The sequence below is a fragment of the Zosterops lateralis genome (assembly GCF_965231275.1).
Source record: "Zosterops lateralis genome assembly, chromosome: 1".
Classification (NCBI taxonomy): domain Eukaryota; kingdom Metazoa; phylum Chordata; class Aves; order Passeriformes; family Zosteropidae; genus Zosterops; species Zosterops lateralis.
This window is the reverse complement of record NC_139762.1, coordinates 95226125-95250919: the sequence shown is the minus strand read 5'-3', so window position 1 is coordinate 95250919 and position 24795 is coordinate 95226125. Positions and strand designations below refer to the sequence as shown.

The window sequence follows — 24795 nt, the reverse complement described above, 5'->3', positions numbered from 1 at the left end:
AGCACATGGACAGGATTATTGCTTCCTGCCTATGAAATGAATATTACATCTGATTTCCTGTTCCTGTTCCTTGCACTTCAATTTCACTTGATTGTGGGTAGATTTCGTTGCTTTCTTACAGTGTTAATTCCACCTTCCCTTATAAGACTACCTGGGCTATTATGGGCATAGCATGCAGCTAAAAGACACCTGCTACTCACATGTTACTTCACTGCAAAGGTAACTATGGTAAAGGAACCAAAATATTACCTTTAATTATACTTTAGACTGTACAGAAAGCAGAGACCAAGTGATCAGAAAGCCTCCCAGAAGCACATAAACAGACACCAGGACATAACCAATGCAACACCAGAGAAAAAAAATTGAAAACACTGAAAGTAAAACCAACTGGCATTTTTTTACCTTCCTTCATTTTCTCTGTGGCTTAATGTATGCTCTTCCTGAATCACTCTTCCTGAGTTTTCACCCATTTAGCACACACTTAGAAAGAAACTGACAATCGTATGCTGTATCTCATGCAGTGCAAATGACAACTTTTTCCATTCTACATGTTACCTTTGCAGTGGTTCTCATCCCAGGGATACACACAGTTCTGGAGTCCATTGCAGACCAGTGTATTATTTATGCACATGTTACTGTGGCAAAAGAATGTGTTGGCTTCACAAGGGGCTAAAAATGAGAGAAATTATAAATTATATTAAATTAGCAAATCATTCATCTCTCCTCTACAAACAAATCTAGGCGTGGATATGTATTCTACAGTAGGACAAAGTGATACAACACATGCTCCTTGAGCATATTAAATATTTGACATGCAACATGGAGAGCACTCAAGTCATAGACTATTCATTATTCTGTGGTAAGAGGTTCTCTGTTTCAGTCTAAAATGACTGAACCTTCCCTTGCATGACTCTCATGTATGTAGTGGGTTGGCCTCCAAACATTGTTGGGCAGTCACCAATGTGTTATTAATAGTTTAAACACAGATCCAAAACATATCACCCTATGGGCTGCTATGAAAAGAATTAGCTGTATCCCAGACTGATCCAATGTATGGTAAATAACAGCTTTTAAATTTTTTGCTGAAACCTCAATTTAGTAAAGAAAATTTGTGTGGCTCAAAGAATATATGTACTTGACAGAGGACATCAATGGTGCCTGACTATTTATACACAGAGATAGTAAAATTATTTTTAAAAACTTTTAGTCATTAAAAAATGATACAGTTAAAAAACACCCTTTTGATCACAAGTATGAAGATAAAGAAAGAAGCACAACAGTCTTCAGTGTCCCTGAAGCCCATGGTCTAGGAGAATCATGCAGATTAAAGCTACATGAAAATGGTTATACTGATGACCATACATTATTACTGTGAAGAAACTCCTTGAAAGCCTTTGGAAGGTACTGAAGATTCTGTTAAACTGTGATCTTTACAGAAGTATTGGGAGATCATTAGGTGTTGGGGTTGTGAAGCTACTATTCCAAAAATGTATAATACAGTGGAAATAAATATTCCTCATATCTCTTCTTTAAATGAGAAAGCCTTCTGTAATTTAGAAAAGCTGCAAATTTTTTCAGTGTCAAATTGTCAAAAATTAACTTCTTCTGTATTTTTTTTAGTTCAAGCAACTCAAAAGCATTATTATAATTATTTTTACGGGAGAGTTAAAATATAAACTAAGACCCTTCACTAATCAGAACAGTTATAATGCTCATATTATTGACACTTCAAGTTTGATATTTCATGGAAATTGTTCTCCTCTGCAACTTTAGAAGCAGTTCCTATGACAACATGAATGCATAGCACAGAGAATGGTTTAGTGGTTTGCAAACAAAGCACAATGCAAAGGATTTATACTGTAGAACTTAATGACTCCATGTATCATGTCCAGAAATCCACTTACTAATAAGTGTTTAAGTTAAGATATCCATTACTGGCTTATTTGAAGCAGTTATGGTGTGTTAAGCAAATAGTAAATGCCATCAAAATCAAAGTGCACACCCCAAATATGCAACCACTCACTCAGATATAACACTGTACATATATACTGTATCTCTTAGCCAGAAGACATCATCCAGCCTGTCCACTGTTCAAGTTTTGTTTCTAAATCTGGTATACCAGAGGTATACATCTCCTGAGGTGCAGTGAACCTGGTCACATTTTCATTTTGTTACAGAAGAGATTCTACTTTATGCTGGACAGATCAGAAGAGCACATGTACATATTAGAAAGGGAGGATATTTAGGGACAGTCCTTATCTATCTGTTGCTGTCATTTGGGGACAGCAGAGTCTGAGCCTGAAGGATACTGTGCCACATCATGATGTAACACATCCTGTAGGTAACACATCAGAGGCATAATCAGCTTTTCGCACTCTAGCTGCAATGCTTGTTTCCAGGCAAGGTGGGGATCTTTTGAGAGGTTTCCCACATGCAGAAACAGTCTCACTGCCTACTCTGAGCAAAAAAAAAAAAAGTGAGAAACCTAAGAAGTATCTAAAGAGCCACCCATTCAAAATAGAAAGTGTACCAAAAAAAAGGACCCAAATATCACATGGAGAAAGTTCAAGGAGTGACACAGGCACAAGGGGGAAATATTAAAAACAAAAGCAAACAAAAAAACATTTGCAGGAGTAGAACAGGTTATGCTATTAAAGCCAAAAAAAAACCCCCAAAAAAACCCAAAAGACCAAAATGCCAAAAAACATTCAGAGTTACATGGAGGATCTTAGAAGTGAAGTGGGAAGGACAGAGTGCTGTCTGAATTCAGAACTATAGTGTTGGTAAGTAGAAAAGGAGAATTAAAGGAAGATAGCAAGGAAGTGAAAGGAAGAGGAAGAAAGAGATCTCTACAGACAAAACCAATGTCAATTGCTTATTTTATTCTATACTAAAAGAAATAGCAAGATTTTCTATCAAATAAAAAATATTAGGAAATGTTTCATAGATGAAAGAAAAATCAAGAGCAATAAAAATACCTTTTTATCAGATTTAAGAAGAAGGAATAATTATGCAAAAAGGCAAGAGAAAGTAAGAAAAAAGAACGAAAATTTGAGTTTTCTTAAATTGTGCTATTGAAGAGTGGAGGAAAAAAAGTGTATGTGAATAAATGTCAAAACAAGATGAATAGTGAAGCAAAGCAATTTCAGAACCAGTACAGCAAACTTAGCATGAGAGAAACCCAAACATAAGATTCAGAAAATTTATGACAAATAACTCCCTCTTGTTCATGTTTGTAGAATTAAACTAGCCAAGTCCTCTCTGTGGTCCCATGATCCTGGAGTGATTAAGCTGGACAAGAAGTCAATATATTTCCCCATTCTAATTAAGGTGGGTTTTTTTTTTTTTTTTTTTTTGGTTTTTTTTTGTTTTGTTTTGTTTTTTTTAAATGAATGAAAACATCAAGGGAAATTGAAAACTTCTCAGTCCTGTTGGACATTGGAGGAACTTCCTTTCTTATCCAAAAAAAGGCACAGCAAAGGAGTCTTGGGGTGCTGCATCAAGGACATTCTACTAATAACAAAAAATAACTGAACTGGTGGTAAACCAGATTTTTTCACAGAAAGATGGATCTGATTGCAGTCCTGAAGCTGTTACAGAACCCAGGATGACAGTGGGATCAAGCCGTATGTGACAGCAAGCTTGTGAATCTTTTCACAAAAGGAAACTATTGCTATCATGAACTTCAACTAGATAAAGCAGCACAAACATCTCCACACACCAGAAGCCATACTCTATCACTCCATGGTCTTCCCCATCACTATATAGATGCCATTTATATGAGAGAAGAGTAGGAAATGCAGAGAGCTCACCCAGGGGAGGAGCCAAGTGCCTTTTCGGTCATGATTAGTGGAAAGCTACCAATATTGTACTTTGTGTCTGAACTACTTGATCAGGAACAGTCAGTGAAATCTTCTTCAGGCAGCTGGATTTAGCCTCACAGTCACAGGCCCTGGTCCTTATGGGAATTTGAACCACCTGATATCTGTGGAGGGCAACACAGCAGGGCACAAACAAGCCAGGAAGTTTCCAGAGTGCACTGATAATTTCCTGACACAGGTAATAAAGGAGCTGATGAGGGCGCCTCTGCTTCTCGTACTTTTATAAACAAGAATCTGTTGGGAAGGTGAATGTCAAGAGCATGAGATGATGGAGTTCAGGATGTTGCAAATAAGGCATAAACCAAAAAACACAATCATACTTCTGGGCCTCAGAAAAGCAAAAGTTCACTGGTGAGGGGTCTGGGTGGGAAAATGCCATGGGTGGAGGTCCTGGAAAGATACAGATTCAAGGAGAGTTGATTGATTCTGTAAGATCACCTCCTCCCAGCTCAGCAGTTGTCTATCTAGACAGGCCAAAAATCAAGTGGAGGTAGCAGTTGTCCTGAATGGATGGACAATGAGCTCCTGACTAAGCTCAAATATAGAAAGGATACATATCATTTAGTGGTGGCAGTAGGACAACATGATCCCAGCAGACATATGACTTCTCTGAGTGGAAGGGGCTGAGGTTACGGAATATTTAATCAATTGGACAGACACGAACTCCTGGGTCTGATGTGATCCCCCCAGTAGGTGACTCACATCATTGTGAAGCCACTCTTCACCAGCTCTGAAAAGTCCTGCTGAGGCCTCAATGGGTTGGGCAAACAGGATCTTCAAGCAGATCAACAAAAGGAAATGCAAAGTCCTGTGCATTGGGATGAATAATTTCATGCACCAGTACGTGCTGGGACTGACTGACTAGAAAGCAAGCTTGTAAAAAAGGTTCTGGCATGCAATAAGGTCACCTTGAAAGTCACTTTGAGCCAGCACTGTGCTCTCATGGCAAAGAAGGCCACCACTGCCCTGGGCTACATTAAAAGCAGAATAGTCAGCAGGTATGATCCTGAGAGGCATGATCCTTCCCCTCTATTTAACACTGGTGATACCACATCTGTCATGTTGTGCTGCGTTCTGGGCTCCACAGTCCAAAAGGGACACCGATATAACACAGAGAGCCCATCAAGAGGCCATGAAGGCCTTTAAAGGCTTGAGATGTTGGAGGTGTGAGGAGAGGCTGAGAAAGCAGGGACTGTTTCAAGCAGGCTCTTGTCAATTCATCCAAACACCCACTGGGAGGGAAGAAAAAAGACAGAGCCAGGCCCTTCTCAGCAATGCCCTGTGACAAGAGAGGAGGCAATGAGCACTAAAGGAAATACGGGAAATGCCCTTTAAATGCAAAAACTAACTTTTACTTTGAGGCTGGTCAAATACTGTGTTGGTTTACAAAGAGAGGTTGTGATGTCTCCATCGCTGAGGATACTCAAAGCCCAACTGGGCACAACCCTGAGCCACCTCCTGTAGCTGACCCTGCTTAGAGCAAAAGGATTGGACTAGACCATATCCTGGAGTCCCTTCCATCCCTTCTGTGGCTCTCTGAAAAAACCCTGACTTCATAATTAGATTAAAAGTAACAGCTGGGAACACACAATTGTGTTATTTCTCCTGTGTCTCAAAGCTGCTTTAAGTCAAGCTCTACAAAGGTAGGGCCCAGAAATAAATGAGATAGCATATTCAGCACAATGAACAATTCATAGTGATCATAGCAAACTGAGAAAATTAGAGCTACACATATAATTCAACCTTATATATTTTAATAAATTTAAATCTCTAGCCAATTCTTTGATTTTTGCATCACAAAAATACTATAATCTAAATTAAATCACTAATTAAAGAAAATATTATTAAAGGTTCTTTTTCTTTTTGCAATTGAACCAATAATTATTTTTATAAAAGACAGTTTTTATAAAATCATATATACAATATTAAAAATACCAAGAATTTTCATTCCACATTATTTTTAATGATAATATTTTCTTTTTATGAATGTGAGTGCTATGTGTAAGGATATCTTATATCTTAATATACAAACAAATTTTATAGTTCTTGAATTGATTATACTGCAGCATCTCCTGGCTTGCAACAGTTATTTACACTGAACACAAGATGGTGCTCTTATCTAGAAGATATATAAGCAAGTGTGTTAACAGGAATAGATATGATATCCCAGTCTTTTTCAGGTGTAGGACATGTATGTTTAAAAATCCCAACTATAATAATAACAACCCTCTTTCTGTTATAAAGAACGGAAATATTTTCTGTTTCTAGGAAAAATTAGTAGATTGTTATATTATTCATATTTCCATAAGGTTTCCACCACAGTATTAAAAAAAGCTTCTGTTTGGTATTTGAAGGTTACTACTTTCAAAATTCTTAAAAGGTGAACCAATATAGTTGACTATATTTTCTTACTATAGAAAAGTTTTAGAAACGTGTGTGCCCATAATCTACAATTTTTAATTTTTCAACAAAAAAATTAGTATTTTAATCCTGAATAGCCCTGAAGCAGAGAAACATAAAGTGTATTAATAGTTCTTCCATGTCATCCTTACAAAGCAACATGAAATAAAAGAAGCCATAATTTATATTTTAAAAAGTTATACTAGTTTCACTTGGACAATAAAATAAATAGTCACAAGTAAGGCATTCCAATTTATACTATAAAATTACAGAATTTGTAAAGCAGTATAGAAATTAAATATTCCATGTTATTAATAATTATTATTCCATTGTGATGTTATTACATAAGTAACAAAATACATTATTGCTGGATACTCTGGAAATAAGTTGCAATCATGAGCAAGACAAAATATTTTTACAAGATGGAGCTAAAAGCAGATCTGTTATGGAGCTGATGTGCAGCCTGCCTGTTCCACGACAGTGCAGTGCTTTCTCCAGTGTATTTCTCAGTATTTCTCAACACCATCCACAGTTAGTGCAACTGTGTGTGAACTAGCTCTGAGCAAGCCAGCTTGGGTGTCTAGGCTGTTCTTCACTGAACCGTGTGGATTTACCCTTTGAGCCTGTTTCAAGGCAGGGATTTCAGGCCAGGATGGGATAATCTTAGACAAACGTCCTACCCTACTTGTTATTTTTAGGTTTATCTCTCTCCCTCTTTTCTCCCCTTCCTTTCTTGTCATAACGTTTTTGAAAGGTCTTGCTTCCTCCTAAGGGTGAATGGGAAAATCCTGAAATCTTAACAATGGTTAGATCCGAGAAACATTTTACACTGAAGTCCTTAGACATTTCACACCTACTCCTCCTCTACTCAAGATAGCTCATTGCATCATGCTCTGCACAAGAATTCTTTAAGTACAGATCATTTGGATTTTCCCATTGTTCTTTAATGAAAAATAAGGCTTTGTTTCCTGCACAAGAGAAGGAAAATTTAAATTCTTCAGATGTTCCTTGAATTATCATTGAAACAGAGGAAGAAGTTTTCTATCATTCCCTTCAAGGAAAAATATTGATTGAGAGACAGTTTCACTTGCTTTATTAAGATTATAAAATTATTAAGATTGCTATAGCAATGTGCATTACAAGTATATGATTTGCCACTAATGAAAAAAAGGCTTGTTAAAATATAGCTATTAGAAACTTGAAAATGAGATCAGCTTAATACTGATGCTCTTTCTCAGTCACCTTCAGACAGTTCTGTTCAAGATAAATATAACTATTATGGATGATTAATACCATATACAGATCAACAATCTACTCTTTCAAAAACAGCTCTATGTGGTTTCATGAGGTTTTTTCAGGTTTGGTGGGGCTTTATATATATATATATATATATATATAAAAGTCACCAGAGAATGGCAGGACAGGAGCCTGTGCTCAGAGCTCCAGCCTGTGTTCAGTTAATACTCTCTGGGCACCACAAACAATTATTTTCTTCAGGGTCAGAGAGTCACTGGGATGCTTAGCCAGTGAGCGTTTTTCACTAGAGATAGCTGCAAATAGCACAGAAGGGAAGAAAATCACAGATGAGTGCTCACCAGTAAGGAGGCAATCCCAAAGGTTTCTTTTTAAAATATTAGTGTGGGAGCAGAGAGCAAAACCAGCAAAGCTGCAATCTGTTTACATTCCTAAGTGCTTGCAAAGAGAAACTGCCTCTTCACAGGTTGCACTAAACACCTTGCTGTTCCCTTTTTCAGCTGTTCCCTTAGCTTTACCACAAAAAATACAGTCCCTAGCACTGCATACCTGCAGTCCTTTTTCCTCATTAAAGAACTGCCCATGCTGGGTGATCCTCTTCAAGTCTGTAAACAAGGACTTGAGTTACTTGCTCAAACTGCACCCTACTCTTCTAAGCATGGCCTTAAGACTTCTGTACAAATATAGGGTTTGTTCATAAGAATAAAATAAAAATAAAATAAGAATGATAGAGCTTGTGCTCCATTAGGAATGTTGGATGTGACGGGGCTCTAAAAACAGGCTTAGAGCTCAAAATGATAATAAGAGAAGGAATGAAGTTTTTCTGGTCTGGGGTTTCTGGTGCAGAGTTATGGGCACAGAATGAAGCTGTGCTACCAAAGAGCAGTCAGAGGTGAGAAAGTGAACATCTTGTCTACTGTGCATACAGAGGGTTTTTCTCTTATCCCATATGCCCTGGTTCTACAAATCTGCTTTTAGGCTAAAGCGTAGGTGTGTCTGCTGAGGAGTAGCTCTTTGAAAAAGCTGTAGGTGTAGCATGTCTGTCATTAATCAAGCTAGAGATCACTCTTCAGTCATGAAAAGTTAAATGAACAGTTAGTTAGTGGGTGGGAAAACAAAGACTCATTTTTCAAGTCTTCTTATCAGATGAAGAGACACCTTTTGTTTATATCAGATTTTTGTCTACCTTTTACTGATTCTTATATTAATTTATTGGATATTTAAAATCCAGTGTAACAGTGACTCCTATGCATAAAAATATGATTATGATTAGAAGACATCTTAAAGATTAAAAAGGCAAGGATATAAGGAGTCAAGCCCCACAATGACAGTTGCAATAGTTAGTAATGCTGGCAATGAAATATCAGATCATCACTATAAATTATCACCTATTAAGAATTAACCAATTATTAAGTGTTACTCAGAGGTCAACTACTATTTTGACAATGATAAGAATCATTCCTGATCTTCTTATGCAGGAAATTTAACAACCTCATGCACTGTATGCCTTTCCTTAAGACATATTTATAGCACTGCTACTCTGAAAACATCACTGTAAGAGGTTTGGAAACTTGCAATACCACTTTTTAGATGCCAACAAAAAATGCATACATATTTTAAATAGATTTGGAACACACTGATTGAAACATGTGAAAACAATCATAGAAGAAATCTCTTTAAGATTTCTCTGTTCTACAGAAATGTCAAGTCCTCAAGAAATGGCTCTGTAACAAGAATAAACACTGAACAGACTGCCACTGAAAGAAAACAATGCTCAGGCTTAGTAGCTTGTTTCCACAAGATACCACTTCCACTACACAGAGCCTTGTGTAAGGGAAAACTCACGGTCTCAACAGCCTAACTCCACACCAAGGAGAGGAACTTGAAGAACAACAGATCACAATACCTCCTGGTCATTCCCACAGGAACAGTAATATTTTGTCAATCTTTCCCATTCATATTACTGCAACATAATCTATTTTGTTCCTTTCTCAGCTACATATGAACAATATAGAACTTTTTCCTGTCTTTGTCCCTGAATAGACACACAGTGTCTGTTCCCTGATGCACATCTCCCTGAATGAGGTCTGACATTCCTTCTCTTCCATGCAGATGATCTAATTATTCCCACATGCTGCTGAAAGACATTGCAGTTTACATGGCATGAGCTGTGTCTCAGAGTGTGTCTGACTGACATCTGTTCTAGCCCACTCTTGACAGCCAGCACCAGTATGTGGCATGGGGCAGCACTCACGGACAACTGACAAGACACAGAAAACACCATCTGCAGCACCTTTAAACCCTCAAAGTCAATTCCTAGCATTAACATCACAGATGCAGTTTCTTCTACTATTTATGAGCAGGCTATGTAGACATATTTCAAAGTCTTGTTTAGCCTTTAATAATTTTTCAGCTTTTAGTGAGCAATGACTCCTCAGAGTAAATTTACAGAAAACACATATTGTTAGTATTTTGAATTTCTCAGTCGGAATAGTATTCAGTATAAACTATCATCTGCTTACATGAAAGGAGCAGCTTATAAGATGTAGCATGTCAGGTAACTTTATTAGGAATACTGTAAGAGAAAAAAAGCCCCACATTTTTCCTTATTAGCCTTTAAAATATGAGAGCTTTGCAAAGATACACTTATTCAAACCTTCATTTCAAGTTAGTCATCATAGTGCTTCACTCTCCAGTTCTTTATATTCTGTGAACCTCCAGTGTCTGTGCAGTTGTTTCTAAGGTAACAGATCAAGATGCCTTGTGAAATAAATGAATCAGATCTTGAATATTCAAGACATCTCCAGTTGCAGAAATGAGAAAAGGGCAGCATCATCTCAACCAAGGGTTCTCAGTGTCTTTTAGACCCCAGACTGATTTGCAGGCAAAAATAATGTAATCCACCCTAAGGCTGCAAGTGTGAGAGTACAGTGGCGTATGCAGTCTCAGGCATGTAAAATGTCAGAAATTTTTAATCAGAGCCATAATTAAGGAATTACGGAGGCTGTTCTCAACAGAGACTCGTTGCCTCATTGCAGGGTACACACACACACACAGAATACAGATGAAGAATGTATTTGGTAGGTTGAGCCTTCATTCCAACCACTGACAGCAGCAAAGAAATCTTTCTGTCAGACACACGATGTACAAACCAAAAACACATTAAAAATTAACATGAACCAGTATGTGAAAATAAATGCGCCTTTCTAAAGAGGACAAATATGTATTATTCCTATCAAAGAAAATAAATGTATATCTTTCAGAGGTCTTTCACAGGATTATCTGGGTCAATCATTTTCAGTGAGTGAGACTATTGGGTTTTGTTGAGTTGATTGGTTTGAGTGTTTCTTTTCTTAAACTGTCTAGAACTACATTTTGTTTTTTCACAGGCTATATTGCTTATTATCTGAGTCCAGATTTCATATAAAAATATAAACACAAGTAAGGCACATAAAGAGAATATTAACCAAAATTTGAAAGGATTTTAGAAAGCTTTTGATGCTACAAAAAAACCCTAAACTCTTTGCTTGGCAATATCTGACACACATGTTCACTGATACATGCACACACACACTACCTGTGATAAAATAATCATAAGGTATTTTTCAAATACATATCATAATGAGATCTAAAAATCAAATTCAGAGAAAATTATCTGACTTGATAAAAAACTTTCAGAGCTGTATTATTTTCCATGTTGTGTAAGGAAAAACTTGCATGTAGCTTGGGGATCAAACAAAAATTCACAGTTATATGACTGTCATGATTCACTTGTTCCTGTTTTCCTGTTTTTGAATCTTGTTGGTCTGTCTACTGCATTACAAATTACTGCTCACTACAAATGCTTGGAATAAAGACTGTGCTGAATATTTACACAGCCTGTTTGGCAACATACTTCAGTGGCTGCTCTGCATGAAGAAATTATTAACAGATTTTGGGACTTGTACCATTTAACAAATTGAAAGGCAGATGCATTGATTAGGGTCTTACGTTCTTGGAAAGATGTGAAGAGCATCTGGAATCGGCTGTTTCGACTGCCTTCATCTGCCCACATGCGGATTACACCCAGACCCGTCCTCAGCATCACATCATTAGCAACTGTGCTGCAAAACTTTGCCTTCAAATCCTCCACAGAGCTGCTTCCGTCATAGACTGCTACAAAATTCCTTTTGCATTCATTGGAATTCTGCATCTCGTAGTCCAAGAATCGCAAATAGATCTATAAATCAATCAAACAACAAAGGCAACATGGACAGATATTTGAGAATGACTGAAAAAAACACATTAAGCAACTTTGCTTTACATTGCAGGAGAAAGAGTATGTAACAAATCCCACCGAAACAATTTTTCTGGAGCTGTTGATCCACAGGGCACTTCCTTGGAAGGCCATTAATATGCAAACTGTGCACTGTTTGTACTTCCTGGTATTTTGTCTTACTTCCAAGTAGAATCTCTCAGAAAATCTAGATATTTCTTTGTTCTTATCCACAGTAAGGTCCTAATTTCCAATTACTTATTTTATTTTTTTTTTTCAGAAGTATGCACAATGGTTCTTTAAGCTGGAGGACAGATAAGCTAGAAATTTCTTCTTTTACTGTTTGGAACAATATTGCTCTATTACATGACTGACATGTGAAATAATAAGGCAAATCACTCTCACTCCCTCCCCAGAGTCAATGTGTCATCTTATATGTTTCTGCTACACTGATTCAGGAAGTGAGACTCTGAGAACTCCATCATTAATCTTTTTATGTTTCCTCAAGGATCAGGCTACTATCTCAGCTCTTCTAAACAAAGCATTATGGTATAAATTTTCCTAATTTAACAGGCTTGAAATCAAGCGTATTTTGTGGAAACTCCTAGAAACCTAGGTCTCTTGCATACAGCTAAATCATCTCATAAAGTAATAGATATATTGCCCTTTGCAAAGAACTCTTTAAATCTACCTAAAAAGAAGCGGGCTGAGGATAAAAAGCTACTATTTGATATTCAAGTGCATATAGACTTTAATAGGGAAAACCAGCAATTTTAAAAGCAATTGATTATAAAAGCAACATCAAATATTCAATTCACAGAGAAGGCAAGTACTATTTTTAATAGATACATGATATATAATCAAACTGCCAAAGGCTCATGAGATTTCAGGAGAATGATACAGCAAGATGAACTAGGGCAGAAATTGTATAAAAAGGAGGTGAACATACACAGCATAGAGCTGTATGCATCTTCACTTGAAAAAAATTACTAAAAAAGAAACCCCACTGTATTATACATCAAATATTCTTATTTTCAAACAGTTTTATTGACTTCAGGTATTTTTCATATACACAGAACAAATGCTTAATAAGCTTCTCTGCTTTTTCAAAAGGTACACAAGCAGTGCGTATCCTAGTAGCAACAAGACACAAAATTTCACCTCATTAATATATTAAAGCTCTTATGGTTTGCGAATTATGTGCTCTCGAGCAGTCTGCTAGAGTTTAATAATAGCTCAGATTTTTTAATGGGCCTTTTCAGGTAGTATATTATGGTATATTTTCATTCCTTGTTATGCTTGGCGTAAGTGCCCCTCTGAAAAGAATATTTGTGAAAAATTTTTACTAGCAAATGAAATAAGTATTCTAAAGGCACATCTATTTTCTAATCTGTCAATCTTACAGTAACCCTTACTCATATTCCATCATTTCCATCCTTCAGAAGAGTTCAGAGGAATATATTTGCATTAAAGTGCAGTTAAATGTATTTTACTTTCACCATGTATCCTGGAGTTTACATGCTATAAATTAAGGAATCTGCTTGCAATGGTCTCTACAAAATGAAACAACTAACAGAAATAAAAACAGACATATTGAGATGGAAATATGTTATATCATGGTATAGTTTTTATAGTGTTTCTCACTTCATTTACTGGTTGTTCAGTAAAACATGGATATTGTCAGCACTACTGTGCTGACAGAGAAAGATCCCACACAAGGGAATCCCCCAGGGGGGAGGGAGGTATGGGAAGAGGCAGAGCCATGACACAAACACTCAGCAACTGACCATATTTGGGACATACCAGAGAGCTGCTTTTGTGTCCCACACATCAGATACTTCTTCTCAAGCAAGGGTGCAACAATCACTGTGTGGCCCTGGCACCCAGACTCCCCTGGGAAGCTGCTGAGACAATCCATAGCCCATCTCTGCAAAGCTCAGAGAATTAAATGTGCCCCTTGCTCTTATTTTCTCAGTTAACCAAAGAGTCTGCTTCAGAAAGGTGCCCCAGTGCTTGTCAGCCTTGTCACAGGCAGTGCAATGAGATTTTCCTGCAGCTGGTCGTACGTAATATTGCATACATGTGACTGTTTCCCAGGAAGAGAAACGTGTCAGAGAGATGGTTCACAGAGAACAGAAGGCTTGCAACATGCTTTGTCATGAATCATTACTTATAGTTTCTATATATGCCTATCATATGTACACCATTTATATTTCATATATATATATATATATATATATATATATATATATATATATATATATAGTGATAGACCACAAAGTTATAGTGGAATGTATCACATCACATTTTTTATCTATTTTCCACTCCAGGAAAGCTCATATTTAGTCCAGAAAAAAATTACATTAACCTGAGGGCAGAACAATAACAAAACTATACCTGCTGAGTGAAAAGCTTTGCACATTTGTTCACGTGTTCGCTGTTTCTATCCTACTGTCTTTTATATATGTATTTATATGTACAACTGCATGTGCATATACATATATATCTAAGCACATGTATGTCTTTTAAAGGGTATCCCATTTCAGTATGGAGATGTAATTTTTATGAGTTTTCATTCTTACAAGAAATGTATGCTAATCCTCACAGTGGTTACAGAATATCAGCTCTCCCAGCAATTTCCAGCATTCATCAATTATTCCTGATCTGTTCAAAAACACTGTTCATATAGCAGTAGAGACAAAATCTTATTTCTATGGGCTTATCGTTTGACATTCTTTAGTTTCTGGAGGCACACTAGCCTTATAAAATAGTAAAATATTTCTTGGAGTAGCAGTCATAAATACTGAAAAGTAATCAAGAGAATAATAACTCAGCATTTTGTTCTGAGTCTTTCAGTGAAGAAGCCAAAACATTCAGTTCTTCCCAAGCCTGAGTTCTGCTGCTGGTCATACCTGCTCCTTCCTCTGTGTGAGAAATTCAGCCAACACCATAACATATATAGACCTGATAGTTAGAGGAACCACTGGAAAGAAATATTTGACTTAAAAATCTATGTCTATCCTGTAGAAGAAAGATGCTGCTTTCTCCAATGGTATGAAGTTTCATAAATTAGCAAAAATAAGTTCCTGATATTCTGAGGTAAGTTGGAGCTTCATTCTCATAATTGTCTTTGGAGATGACTACTCCCAGAACTTTATATAAATTTATATATTGAGGACTTGATACAACATACCCTAAAATCAGTGGGTATAATTTAATCCATTTTTTTGAATCAGACCTTTGGCTTAAGACTGCAGTCCATTTTTAAAAACTGGAAACTGATTACACAAACTGACAACCTGATATTGGATCAGATTTTATTTTAAAGAGCTGGAATAATTTAATTGCATCTGCACGCCCCTGCCAGCTTGTGTGGTTTCATTGCTATATATTTGCCATTGTTCCTGTCACTGGCTGTAAGACCCAAACTGGCAGAAGAAAATGACTAATAATAAATTGAGTTCCCCAGGGAAAGAATAAAACTGATTATATGACAAACTCTTATCTAATGCAAAATGTTCCCTATACATAGGGTTTTTTTAAATCAGTGGCAATATTCTCATTACTTTCACCGGTATATGGATGTCACTAAAAATTCATCAGAAAGTGAGAAAAAAATTATCAATATTACTGGTTATTTCATTTACAGAGATCTTAGCCATTACTTCTACCAGCAGTGGATAAGAAACTTTGTTCCTCTGAAAGAATATGAATTAAAGAAGAGGTCACAGACTCAAACACCACCATCTGCCTTCATTAAGCATTTCTTCATTGATGCTAATAGGAGCTTTTGGAATGAACATTTCTATAGATACTGACACATTATATTAGAAAAATCAAGGCATTCTTAGTGAAGAGAACATCTTATTTGAAAGAAGAAGCATAACTCCCATATCTTCTTCTTTCACATTTTTATTGCCAAGTTTTAATAAGACACTTTTGTCAAATCATCAGCTTCACATTACTTAGGAGAGGGGGCCGCTCAAGTATTAGATTAACTGAGTTTTGAGATGTCACTGCAAATGCCAATGTCATTAGCAACAAAACTGATGAAGCCTCACTGCAACTGTGACATATGTATTTACACTCGGTCACATTATATTTTAAATAATTCTCTTGTCACCTGTAAGTTTTGTACTGCCACCATAAATGATACTCAAAAAAAGGAAATGCTGGGAAAGTTTTACTATTTCTTTTCATTTAAATTTGAAAACAACAAAAATCTCTGACCAAACATATTAGCAAAACCCCCAAAATTATTATAAACTAAGAATACTATATCACCTCGGTAAAATGTTCAGAATATAATCTCCTCATACTGAATCACTTTTTATGAGTTCTTAATTTTAATCAATCACTGAAGGTTAGGGATGACAACATGATTGATCAGGCCAGTCAGGAAAAGCTCCAAACCATATCCCAGCATATCAGACTTAATATATCTGCACAGACACTCAGTTGCCTTAAACCAAACCAAACAAAAAGCCATCGTTCAGCTGCCAAAAGTAATTTAGGCATAAGAGAAAAACTTCCTCTTCATCCAAGCGTAATGTCCAGATTTTGCATATTCACCTTCTGGGTTCAGTCAATTCACTTGAAAGCACAGGATGAGGTTAAATTGTCCCATTGCTCAGTGATCAGTTACAGCACCTGCTTTATTCTACATCTTTTTCAGCTTTGTGTGATTAACAAAGTACTTTCAAGATGAGTCCTCCAGTATTTAGGCCTGGGAAACCCAGTTTTTTTTTAAAGCAGATTGTGCAACATTAATTAAACTCCTTCAAGGCAACCAGACACCAAGTACAGCAGCCTAAAAAGCATATTACGAATGATGCTTGAATTTGTCATCTGAAATGGTCTCTTCTCTTGTTTGGATGCTGATTTTTTTTTTCAATCAACATTACTTCAATGCACAAGTGTTAACAATACATGATCTCTTTGGATTTTTGTTTGTTATTTTGGGGGATTATTCAACATTTTTGGTCCTTCTGTTACTAGTCTGGGACCATGCTGTACAAGAGAGAGCTTGTATTTTCTTCTATTCTGGAGCTTGGAGATGGAGCTGTCCATCAAAGATGTCAATTTTATATGGTACTTCTAAGATACTGTGATTCACAGCCAAGGCTCATGTATCAGAACACCATTTTTCTAGACAGTTTTTGGATTTCTTTGCTTTGTCCTATTTGTTTCCTCAAACTTCTGTGACTATCCAATAGCTGACACTTACTCTGTCAAGTCACCCTCATTTTTTTCTAGTACAGTCCAAAAATGCTCACAAGTCAGCAACATTTACAGCTCCTTGGTACTGTTCTGCTTTATAACACTGAAAACTGGAGATTACATCCTGATTCTATTGTTCTCTTTAGCAGACATTTTATTACTTTCTTTAATAGCTTTTTTAAAATTACATTTCTTAATAACTATTTGATTTGAGGATGACGAGGTTTGTTATATTTCTATACCTGGATGGAATAGATTCATGGTAACTTAAAAGTGAGGGTTTTGACTGTGTTACTCTGGTGTGTGCATTGACATACCTTCATAGCACAGATTCTATATATATGATTCCAAACACGTACTTGTCTCGCATCTTCATCTCAGAAAATTATTTCACATAAGGGATTTTAATAGTTTAACACAGGTAAATAATATTTTCTACTCTTTTAAACATAATTTATTCACCTAGTTTCATATATATATACTGGTCTTTTTTTAAGCTTTTTGTAAGCTTCAGAGCTCCTTCAGAGAAGGAGACCATCTGAAGCTTGCAAAAGTGTCTCCGGCTGTTAGGTTATTCAGCCTTTAAATTTTATTTTTCAAGAATTACCACACAAATGGCTCCTATTAAATTTTAGTGCACTACTTAAAGCTTCTCTTCTACAACTGATTAAGAAGCCTCCAAAAATTAGTGTATGTTAGCCTGCCAGTGCCGACAGCTTAAACTGCTTTTCTTGAAGGTCTCATCTAAGAGCACAAATTTCCACTTCACATGGGAGATCAGAAAATGTTTTGGTTTAGTCAGATCAGTTTAAACAGACTCACTCACAGCTCTGCAATTTGCTTCACTTCATTTTTCCTCCTAACTGTCTAGGAAATGCACACAATAACCCAGTCTCTATCTAGACTACACTCACCACGAAGGCAGGCACCTGGAACCAAAAGAGTCATCCCTCCATTTGGTCAGGAGCATGCCAGGTAGCAGTACAAACCTTCAGCAAACCTGCAAATATCTTGGTCACACTGGGTCACACTGCCCCACTCCCAGCCTTATTCCTCACTACCCAGCCTCAGCCAGTGCCGAGCTGCTGGCTGGCTTGTGTTTGGGCCAGCCCTGCTGCCTGGGCAAGGCCAGCCACCAGTACACTCCAGCCACCATGGACAGGCCTGTCCAAGTCTCATCAGTCATGTCCTGGCACTGTGGCCTCCCTCATCCTGGCCCCCTCCCATGCGCCATGTGTCCCCTTCCCACTGCTCCCCAATGGCTCTGCTTGAAAGAGATGCCACCATTCACTGGCAGCTCAGGGTTAAGGATGATGCCATGATGTGTCAAAACTAGATACTCATTAATTGACACTTTGGGTTTCCTCAATCTCTTGTGTTAAGTTTTGCATCCTATAACCTTTGTCCAATATCCTGTTTGGGTTGGGCAAGAGAATTTGACATCACTTTTCCTAACTACCTTATAACTTCATTTTATCTCTCATAGTGCAAATAAAGAGGCAACTTCCACTATTTGTTCAGTCTAAATGTACTTATTGCTTATTCCTTCAGAATAGATTTTTTTTTTCTACTGGACTACATACAAATTAATTCCTGTTTAGATGCTGTTTTCTGAGGTGCCCAGAGAGTCTGATAATGGGGGGCTTTGTCAAACTATGCTGACTCATCCAACACAGAAAAACATCTGTTGATACTGTTCTCTAATACTTCACCCTTACCATAACGTAAGGAAATTATAATTCTATTAATTTTCTTATTTTCTATTCCTAAATATACAAAATCTTTTCTTATCCACTGCTTGCAGCCAATGATGTCTCTGAAATTTTTCAAATCACTGTGTAATAAGCTTATACTTCCTTCTTTGGGCTTTGTTCTACACTGAAGAATTTTCAGATGAGGAGGTTCCTCCAGAACTTTATTCTTCTGGGTGGATTAGCACTTTCAGTCAGAAGCTCTCTTCCTAATTTTCCTTTCTTGGTCTGAATATTAATTGGGGTCACATTCCACATGAATGCAGAATCCCTAGTATTACTCTACTCAAAACTCTCAGCTATCCTTACTCACCAGGAACTGACTTTGAATGATTACAAGAAACACAGTCTTTTCAACTAGTCACTTTCACATGTAAGACTCTAGGTCTGCATATAAGCTGTGTTCGGACTGCCTTCTGCAGCCTTCTGCACTTGGAGAATGTTTGAGTTCTGAATGCATTTCAGATTTATTTTTCTCTGCATGCGTGTGTGTGTGTGTGTGTGTATGTATGTGATATAAGGTAATCAGTGATAACTCTATTTTAAGTGTGCAACAAATTTTCTGCTCTCTGTCCCATTCCAGATCAGCGAAGATAAAAGCATTAGACCCAGACTGTCTGTTTGAAGCTCAGGCTTAGAGACCTCAAGTACACATTTCCTGGCTGATCTCATTGCTCATATATTGAGATCAGACTTGGCTGCAATCTGGAATTGGAAACCAAGGGAAGGACTTGCATCTTGCTTCTTTAGACAGTTTAGATTGGATGAGCTTACGCCAAATGAAATTGCAAGCAACTCACATTCTGGCACAGTTTAATTAAGAAACTAAAGATGAAAAAGTCCAACACAAACTCTCTCTGAGAAACTCTTGCCTTTTAGGCATAATTCCCAGTAACAAACTGTGCAGCCCAGAGTACAGGAACATGTGGGTTTAAAAATGCCTGCTGAGTTCTCACTGTTCTTAGCAGGAGAGCTTGTTTTCATAGGTGCAAGCTGACATAAATTAAAATGATGTCACTAAATAATTGTACTGACTATGTCATTAATTCAAGGTTAGATAGGGACAAAGGAAGCTGACTGTAAAAAATGAACAGTAGATTCCAGTTCAATTGAATCAGATCCATAAATAATCTTATTACAAAACTTACTTCATACAAATTTCTTAAAAATTTATCCACTTCCTTCTGTAATAACTGCATATTTTTCAGCTTGTCCTAGTATGATGAAACCATAACTGTATGTGTGTGCATCTGTGCAGGTATATACTTGTCTGTGTGTACGTAAATATATCTGTTTGAAAACCACACTAAATTCAAATGCTAAATTGGACTTACCCCTTAACAATGGATCTAGGCTTGAAGAACCTTTTCTTTTTTTTCCTAGCTTGCTGTGAAACCTTTCAGCTCTACATTAGGAAACACTGATTTATACACTTTAATTGCTTAATCTCTCCACTCAGATAATTCAGTAAGATGGGAACAACAGGATCCATCAAGAGATGACCCAGTCCAGCCCTCTGCCTAAAGGTAGGATTATTAATGTTTCTCTCATTTTTCACAGATGTTATCTAACCTGCACTTTCAGACCTCTAACAATTCCAGCTGAACCAACTTTCTCAAACAAACATTCCTAATGCCCTCCCTGATGTTTAAATTTTCTTTCTTCATATCTAACCTGAAACTTTCTTTCTAAGTGTGGGACACTGAGTTATCCTGCAGACATGAGCATTAGAACATTCCTTCTTCCCTGTTAAAGCATTTTATTGTATTGTATTACACTCCTTCACAAAGTCTAAAATCATAAATTTAATGTAATCTAGATCACATTAAATAGTATTCGGTATTACTTCATTTTTCTAAAACTTTCTTGTTGCTCTCCCTTCCAGGTTCCAGGTGCCCTTCAGTTAGGATACGCTTCTTGGAATGCAACAAAACTAAACACAAGTATGGAAGTTTATGAAGAATTAATGAACTTTAATTTTTAGCCCTCTATTAACAGTGGTAGTGTAGTATTCTTCTGATACACGATGGATTTCCAGTTACAGAAATACCTAGTTTGGAGTTTCACATTAGAACTGAAGTATAGACAAATACTACAGGTAGGTAAAATTCGGATTTTTAGCAGGGCTTTGAATCATAGAGAACTTTAGAGTTAGACCAAGTAAGAACAACACAATGACATTATATGATCAACCATAAACTTGAATTTAGACTATAGAGAAATGTTATTGGCTTAATTAACTGTGCCTATTTTAATTACAATTCTGTTTTCTTTCTACTACGACCTAAATACATCAGAGAATAGCTAAAGTTTGAAGGGAATTTCAAAGGTCATCTGGTCCAGCTTCACTGCCATAAGCAAGGATGTTTCCAACAAATTCCAGTTGTTCAGAGCCTCATCCAACCTGGTCTTGATTGTTTCCAGGGATGGTCATCTACCAACTCACTGAGCAACATGTTCCAGTGTTTCACAACTCTCACTGTAAAAATCACATCTTCCTCATATCTAGTCTAAATCTACCTTCTTCTAGGTTAAAACACCTTGTCTTATTGCTACTGACAAAATATTTTCCTCTTTTTTCTTACAAGCTCCCCCTAAGTACTAGAAGGCTGCTATAACATATTCCCAGAGTCCTCTTCTCTGGATGGAATAACCTTTCATCTCAGCCTTTCCTCACTGGAGGGGTTCTCCATTTCTTTCACTGTTTTTGTGGCCCTCTTCTGGAGCTGCTCCAACAGGCTCATGTCTTTTCTATGCTGAGGACCCCAGAGCTGGATGCAGTGTTCCAAGTGAGGTCTCACCAAAGCAGAGCAGAGGGGCAGAATCTCCTCCCTCACCCTGCTGGCCACATGGATTTTGATGCAGCCCAGGACAGAATTAGCTTTCTGGGCTGGATGTGTACATTTCTGGGGCATGTCCAGCCTCTCATCCACCAGCATCCCTAAAACTTTCTCAGGAGGGCTGCTCTCCATCTGTTCTTCCTGAAGCTTGTATCCATACTGGGATTTGCCCTGAATGAATATTAGCTGCCTATAACACATGGAATATCCATTCATCAGTCCAATCATCTCATATCACTACTTAGTGTAGCAAAATGGGAAGCTCATCTAATTAATTGAAAACCTCTATCAATATTAATTTTATCCAAAAGTAAAAAATATGTAGAAGATTAAATGTATAAGATTTTCTGGAAATAATTTATCTGTAGTCTTTGTAAGCCCACTCTATTCCTAAACTTTCCCAACAGAAAAATGCTGATGCTAACGACTTTTTCTCTTCTGAAAACCCTTCCTGAAAAGAATCCTTCAACATTCATCCATGTGTTATTCTGATGATGAGACAATTACATATTCAGTACAGTCTCCTCACCGAGGTTATACAAAAAAAGCCTTTATCTGTTTTAAGACAGCAGAGGGTAGTGCACATATAAATTCTTTCTAAAACCTTTCCTGCCCAATAAGACAGATAGAAAAAGTATACTGTGGGGTGTCTTTTACACAGTGAATGAAAGTAGGTAGGAGGCATAAAGCTGTTCCTATAGCAAAGAGGGGAGAAGTGGTAATGTAGCCAGCAACAATCAATGCATATCATAACTGATAAGTTATGGATAAGAGAAAAAATCAAGGGGAATCTAAGAAAAGTATTTTTGAATTCATTCAACATGCAGCCCTCTCATCTTTCTTACAAAGCCCTGGCTTGCTGACTGTGTAGGAAAAGAAATGAGAACACTCTTTGTCTGTGTCTCTAAACCAAAGGAACTAAGGACTTCATACACAGAGGAACATTAATTTACATTAGGTCCATTTTCACAGTTCCTAGACAAGAAACAATGGTGACCTGAGAGAGCCAGCAGTGCTCCCTTAGTAGACCTTATATTAGGTATTTGAAATATTTTGAAAATTAAAATTATAAGATTACTTCCTACTTTAAAACACACATAGATTCTTTAAAAATATGAGCAAAATTAAAGATGAATTTAAGAAAATTACTTATGGCACAAAAAGCACATTAGTACTGCCCAAATCATCATTTATTGAGAAATGTGGTTATTTTGGCTGAGATGACAAATTACCCTTCCACAGCAGAAGGAAAAAATAGTTTACAGTTCAAGCTGTAAAGTTATTAAACGAGATCTGACTGTACTAAGAAATGCACAATATATTAAAAAAGTCAATTTCTTAAATTAAATGGCAAATCAGCAAGTGGATGAAGGACTGACCTTGGATCGGGGTGGTGCTCGGATGTACCATTTACAGTCTACTGCTTCAGTTTCAGAAGCTTTTCCTTCTTTAACAATTTGTACAGATTCCACAATTCCTTCAGGTCCTCCCATCTCAAACTCACAAACTGAATAACAAAACACCAGAAAAAATGAAACCTGAACAGCAAACAAAATGTTTTCTACAGCAGAGTATAAAGGCCTCCAAGTTAGAAAAAATCCAAAAACAACATACCAACCTGGCAATGGCTTCAAAACACCAAGGTCCTTAAAATCTGGATCTTAAAACAGAGAAAGACAAATTTAGTTTTGTTCAATATCTAGCATGTTATGCCAATATGCTCAAATTTTATAATGCACTTTAGTTATATAATTATACATATACTTCTTGGAAATGAGAACAGCTTCAAAACTATGGCAACACAATAATTATTAATGCAGAAATTATTGATACCATCATACCAAGCTATTTTTTTTGTGTTATGAAATCCTGCCTTTCTCTGTCTCTCTCTTTCAGAAGGGTACAAAAATATTTCTGCATACATTAGCAAGTCAGAACATCACACAGCTAACCACATGACATTTTAATACATCAGAGTAGTGAAAGAGGATATATTTACAGATCCATTCAGAATCTTTTTGCCTATTTTGCATTTAACTAGAGAAATCTGAACATAATTCTGTGTTTATGTTTATTCTCTGCCATCCCTACTGACAAAGAGGAGACACTTTCTTCGTCTCAAACATCCATTTGGTCTTACTGGAAGAAAGAATGGTTATAAGAATAACCATTAGTAGTCATTGTGCTAACAAGGTTATAAGTCTATCATGAGCTATTTTCCATCAGATAATTTACTATCTGAGAGGGCTTGTATCGTGGTTTTAGAGAGGAAATGAGCTTGGTATTAGACCTGTGCTTCAATAGACAACCATACACATATAAACCATAATTTCACACAATTTGTCTCAGGTTGAAGATACTGTCCAAAATCAGAAATATGGGAGGCTAAAGCATTTAAAGAAATTATTTCTTAGAATAGACTGGTCTTGTCTGGGAAATTTTTTATCGCTTGCACTGCTTTTCTACCTAAAATGAATGTTGTGCACTGTTTTTCTCATTTGCACATGAAACTGATCTTCTTGTTTCACAACTGGGTCAGTGTAAAAAGGACTATAAATAAATTTAAAAAAAACTTTGGAAGAAAGAGATGTATCAAATGAAAAAAATTAAACTCACAACCAAGACAAAAAAGCTGCTGTTTCCCTCTAGCCTTAGTCAATTAAGAACAGTAAGAATCATAACCAGATAATATAACAGAGTAGTCTAGTGCTGTATAAGTAAGATCAGCCATTTTAATCTAAACGGTCAAAATGTGTTGACTTCAAAAACTGGAGTTCTAAAATTGCTTTTTAAATTGTCTCTCTATAACCAGGCTGCTGTTGTTCTTCCCAAATTTCTTTTACAGTTGCACAACATAAATCATGAGTAAATACTCATGAGCTTACAGGACTGCAAATATAGCTGAGTAGGCAATTAGTATTAATTGTTATGCACTTTTATAGATCGGTAGATATATGTGATAACCAACAACATTAAATGTAATCAAATATTTCAGCTGACGTACTTGGGATGCTTGGGATATCTAACTCTGAAAGTGAGATACTTAGAGGAAATCTACTTTTACTTATGGTTCAAATTACCATCCCAACAATATCTCACGTAACCATTGCATTTCTTCCTTTTACTGAGGATTACTTTGCAACGATTATTCTTATTTACTGAAAACACTCCACCACATTAGTAAAGTACATAAG

General features: G+C 36.7%; 1 protein-coding gene across 1 annotated transcript in view; it reads right to left on the bottom strand.

Annotated features, from left to right (window-relative positions):
* The window catches only part of NETO1 (neuropilin and tolloid like 1), a 61794-nt gene that overhangs the window by 4857 nt on the left and 32142 nt on the right, over window positions 1–24795 (bottom strand). The window contains exons 5-8 of the mRNA XM_083867471.1: window positions 23220–23261; window positions 22981–23108; window positions 11526–11754; window positions 556–669 (exon numbers count right to left, since the gene is read on the bottom strand). Coding sequence (XP_083723597.1) covers window positions 556–669; window positions 11526–11754; window positions 22981–23108; window positions 23220–23261 — 513 coding nt within the window. The remainder of the gene's footprint in view (window positions 1–555; window positions 670–11525; window positions 11755–22980; window positions 23109–23219; window positions 23262–24795) is intronic.